This window comes from Lucilia sericata, unplaced genomic scaffold (genome assembly GCF_015586225.1).
Source record: "Lucilia sericata isolate MDLA Ls3-8-SP2 unplaced genomic scaffold, ASM1558622v1 Contig001063F_arrow, whole genome shotgun sequence".
NCBI lineage: Eukaryota > Metazoa > Arthropoda > Insecta > Diptera > Calliphoridae > Lucilia > Lucilia sericata.
Window position 1 is genome coordinate 81,122 of NW_023995040.1, and position 5,161 is coordinate 86,282.

The 5,161-nt window shown below is 32.7% G+C and overlaps 1 protein-coding gene across 2 annotated transcripts; it reads right to left on the reverse strand.

Annotated features, from left to right (window-relative positions):
• Positions 1–2,557: 2,557 nt before the first annotated feature.
• Positions 2,558–4,960, reverse strand: LOC119609819 (probable cytochrome P450 28d1). 2 transcript variants are annotated; one of them, XM_037964773.1, is made up of 7 exons: positions 4,742–4,960; positions 4,540–4,678; positions 3,983–4,090; positions 3,820–3,915; positions 3,340–3,756; positions 2,830–3,217; positions 2,558–2,776 (listed from the first exon to the last, which is right to left on the reverse strand). In XM_037964773.1, exons 1-7 carry the CDS (start codon positions 4,930–4,932, stop codon positions 2,607–2,609), a joined length of 1,509 nt encoding a protein of 502 aa, XP_037820701.1. In that variant the 5' UTR covers positions 4,933–4,960; the 3' UTR covers positions 2,558–2,606. The 2 variants fall into 2 exon arrangements, with proteins under 2 accessions (XP_037820701.1, XP_037820702.1); XM_037964774.1 differs by having other exon boundaries at positions 2,573–2,786.
• Positions 4,961–5,161: the final 201 nt, after the last annotated feature.

Consider the following 5,161-nt stretch of genomic DNA (forward strand, 5'->3'; position numbering starts at 1 on the left):
AGTATTATCTGAAACTCCTGTTGCCGACAGAATTTCGAATCTAAAGCATTAACTTTCTCTTTTAAACATCGTATAAAGTGTCATATATAAACTCGTCTAAAATCTCGTCTAACGTATCATCTTAAACTCGTCTAAAATCGTCCTACGTTTCTAATATATTGCATTGACTTCCTCTTTTAAATACTCGTCTATAGTTCAATCTATAAACTTGTCTGAAGTCTGATTTATGTACTCGTCTATAGTCTGATCTATAAACTCGTCGAAAGTCTCGTCTAAACTATCATCATACACTCCTGTAAAATATTGTTTAAATTCTTAAATTTCCAATCTAAACCATTAAATTTCTCAACTATACAGTCGTCTAAAATCTCATCTATAAACTCATACATAGACTCGTCTAAATTATCGTTTATATATTCGTCTAAATTCTCGTTTATATACTCCTCTGAAGTCTCGTTTATACACTCCACTATTTCACGGTATATAAACATTAATTTCCTCTAAAATATTGTCCTTTGAATCTCATTCTCATCTATAAACTACAGGAACGTCACAGAATCGTCTATAATCTTGCCAAGTTTCAACTTTTCTTTCTAAAATTGTTCTCTTAACATTTTCTTTGAAAATGCCTGAACAACTAAATTTGATTGCCTTTGAAATTGTTTCTAACAAAAAATTGTTTTCCTTAACTTTGTCCTAATTAATATTTACTACACTCTTTATATAAATATATTTTCATTTTTATGATTTGGGCAACTAATTTAAAAAGGATCAAATGTTGTTAAATTCACATGCATCCGGACTATCAAAAATGAATACCAAATAAAAATAACATCAAATATTTACAACATTCTATGTAAGTAACAGAGTTTGTACCCAATAGTTCTTAGACAGAGTTTTCCCCCGCAATTGGCTCAATTTCTGTTCTTTACTTTGAAATTATTTTTTACTACACCGAACTGCTGGTTCTGTTCTCTCACACATATGCCGAAAATAAAGAATATTTATGACCATAATTTACCGTTTATTAAATTTCATTGTAATTTACGCTTCAATAAAATAACAACGAAAAGAACCATCTCTCTCTATGCTCGGGCTACATCTTGTAGTTGTTGATGTTGCATGCATCATCATCAGTTGGCTGTTATGAAATGAAATAAAATTCCAGCAAAAAACAAAACTTTTTGTAACAAATTACCTCCCTCTCCGTAATACAAAAGTTTTTCAAATAGGTCTGATTCCTTCCCAAGACAAGATTTCTTTTACTTTACTTTTTTTAGTATACCCCAAATACGTTTTTGCTTTCTCTCACATTGATTTATGAAAATGTGAAAGTAATTGCTGCACAAAATAATAATAAGAAGACATTTTATGAAGTTTTCTTCTGCTTATTTTCATGAGGGATAAAATGCGCCCAATTTTCATAAAAAATACTATATATTTCCATCTTCTTATTTTGGATGGTATATTTGTTTCGCTTTGGTGTTAGTTATTATAGAGTAATAAAATAAAGCCTTCGCACGTGCTAGTGCTACCGCCACATCTGGCACAGCATGTGTGAAAATTTAATCATATGAGGGGTTATGAGTGCAGGTTTTTGGGGGGTAATTTCCTGGCTGAGGTTTAATTAACCCCCATAAATAGTGAATCAGTAATATAATTTTCTTTTATTAACTAATATTTACTAATTTTGGTTATCTTCGCCTACCCACCTGTCAGAATTAGTTTAGGACATGTCTGTAGGTAAGGGATTGATCGTTTATACTTGTCTATAGTCCCGTCTATAGACTTGTCTATAGTCCCGTCTATAGACTTATCTATAGTCCCGTCTATAGACTTGTCTATAATCCCGTCTATAGACTTGTCTATAGTCCCGTCTATAGACTTGTCTATAGTCCCGTCTATAGACTTGTCTATAGTCCCGTCTATAGACTTGTCTATAGTCCCGTCTATAGACTTGTCTATAGTCCCGTCTATAGACTTGTCTATAGTCCCGTCTATAGACTTGTCTATAGTCTCGTCTAAAGACTTGTCTATAGTCCCGTCTAAAGACTTGTCTATAGTCCCGTCTATAGTCATGTCTATAGTCCCGTCTATAGACTTGTCTATAGTCCCGTCTATAGACTTGTCTATAGTCCCGTCTATAGACTTGTCTATAGTCCCGTCTATAGACTTGTCTATAGTCCCGTCTATAGACTTGTCTATAGTCCCGTCTACAGACTTGTCTATAGTCCCGTTTATAGACTTGTCTATAGTCCCGTCTATAGACATGTCTATAGTCCCGTCTATAATCATGTCTATAGACTTGTCTATAGTCATGTCTATAGACTTGTCTATAGTCGCGTCTACAGACTTGTCTATAGTCCCGTAGATAGGCTTGTCTATAGTCCGGTCGATAGGCTTGTTTATAGTCCCGTCGATAGGCTTGTCTATAGTCTCGTCTATAGATTAGTCTATAGTCCCGTCTATGGACTTGTCTATAGTCCTGTCAAGATATTGGATTACAGACTCATCTGTAGTTTCATCTACAGACTCATCTAATGAATCGTTTATAAAATTTTACAGTCACGACTTCAGTTATTCCAGAAATCATGAATAATATTTATTTAACCCTTTAAACTTTTAAAATACACCCTAATACCTCCATCCAATGTCAACAGAAAGGAATCCGCTGCAATTTTATTATCCAAACGTGTGCCAGCACACAAAGACAATTCAAAATTTTTCAATAATTCGGCTACAGCCACCTTTACTTCCGATAAACCCAATTTCATGCCTAAAACAAACTAAATTAACAAAACATTTTTCATCTGTTGTAACACTACAAACCTGGACATATTCTGGGTCCATCCCCGAAAGGTAAAAATACTCCCATATCTTTATACTTCTTAACACCACCCAATTCCTCATTAAATCTTTCGGGCCAAAATTCTTCAGGATTTTCATAATAATCTGGGTCATAGTGTAGAGAATAAGCTGATATATAAATAATATCTTGGGGCCTTAGTAAAACCTTGGAACCAGCTAGTTCATTTTGTAGCTCGAAAGATTCAGTACAAATTTTAAATAAAGTAGCCAGAGGAGGAAATAATCTTAAAGTTTCTTGAATACATTGATCCAAATAAGGTAACTCCATTAATTGGTCATAAGTTATAGCCTCACCAGCCTCCAGCAATTTCTGCCGTAGTTTTTCCTGTACTCTTTGATGACGAGCTAACTGGAAAGTGACTAAAGTTCATTTAAATGTTTTAACAAAAACATGTGTTTAATGGAAAACAAATTTACACTAAATTCATTAGTTGTCATTTTTCCCACTCCTTTTATCAACCCCCCACTTACCAATAGCAAACAGTGGGCTATTACTATGGCCCCCGTTTCATAGCCATCAATCAGTACAGTTGTCGTATGTCCAGCGATTTGTACATCATTTAAAGATTTTTTCTCCTTCAGCTGCAACAAGTGATTGATCACATCATTTTGTTTATTATTTGTGGCAATTTTCTGTTCCATGACATCCTTGGCCAATTGTTTGAAAAAACCATCACATACGGCTGGGAAAAAACGTTCAGGTTGTATTTTTCTTAACCAAGGCCAGGCGGCAGTTTTACCGTAGTATTGTACACATTTTAAAGCTTGTTTTAACATTTGGTCCGTTATTTCATGTATGGTAGAAATTTTATCTAAGGCTTCGAAAGTATTCTCATCAATGCCCCATATGAATTTGGCCATTATGTGACAAGTGTAACGATTTGCTAACTGGAGAAGGAGGAAAAATTGATTTGTATTTGTGGGAATGTTAAGGATATTTAAATTACTTACTTCTTTTGCATCCCATTCGATTCCGGGATCTTGGGCTTTAATGAATGCAATCATTTCGGAAGCACTTTCCTTCATAATTTCATAATGGCTGCGAATCTATGGAAATAATTGAAGTATTTTTATAGATTATAACTATAACATTTAAACAATGTTGCTTACGAACCCTATTTACTGTTAGCCCTTGCACCAATTCTGATCTTTTTTCTCTCCAGACCTCACCCACTGAAACAAACGGACTTCCAAATCGTAATTGTTCTACTTTCTCAGAAGACTGTAAAATTATTACATTCTGAACTTATTTCTTATTTAAAAATATTTGTTAAATGTTTTTGTAAAACGCAAAATTTTCTCAGATGGTCAAATATATAATGGAATTTATTCGATAGGATTCGATACAATCAAGTCCCAGAAATCTTCTGTTCTAAATTTAATTTCCCAGCTAAAAACGATCATATATGATTATATATGGATCATATATGGACCATATAATTCTTATATGTTCATATCCGAAAAAATCATATATGGACACATACATATATGGAATCATATATGAAAAAATTTTCCATATATGGATAAGTATGGAAATATATGAAAATATATGGAGATTTTCGGATATGAACATATATGAAAATATATGATCCAAAATAATCTTTTTTAGCTGGGAATTTACAAAAATATTTCATGTGTTTTACAAAAACTGACTTTTAATACAAACTTTACCCATTGTGACGATTCATTATCACGAAATTTAGTAAATTGCTGCGTAAGTATTTGTTTAATCAATTTGGGATCTAATATAAATAATTTTGGACTGCGAGCCATAAAAACACCCACATAACTTTCACTTGATTTATAATGCCTAAATTTTGAGAAGAAGTTTAATTTTTTTTTTTGTTTTTTTAAGAATTCCTCAGAAACTTACATATAAATTTCATGTAGTTCATTAAGTAAATTACATTTCCCCGCAAAGGTTTTGGGAAATGTTCCTTTTAGCAGTTGAGGCCGAGGACCGGCAACATTTTGTCGTTTCCAATAATTAAAATTCCACGATAAATATAAATAAACAATTAGAATTATTATGGACAATGATACTGAAATTACGCAGAAGAACATGATGTTTCCAATATCGACTGATAACTGAATGGTGAATGAACGTTTAAAGAGAGAGAATATAAAATATTTAGAATTTAATTGTAATTATAAAATAATTGTGTTATGCAGTTGAATACTAAACAGCTGATAACAATGTATAAATTATAATAAAAGCTTTATTAGCTAAGTTTGTTTGTTTAAGTTAATGGTCGGCTTCTACAGCTAGCAGGGGCTGAGAGCAATTATTTTA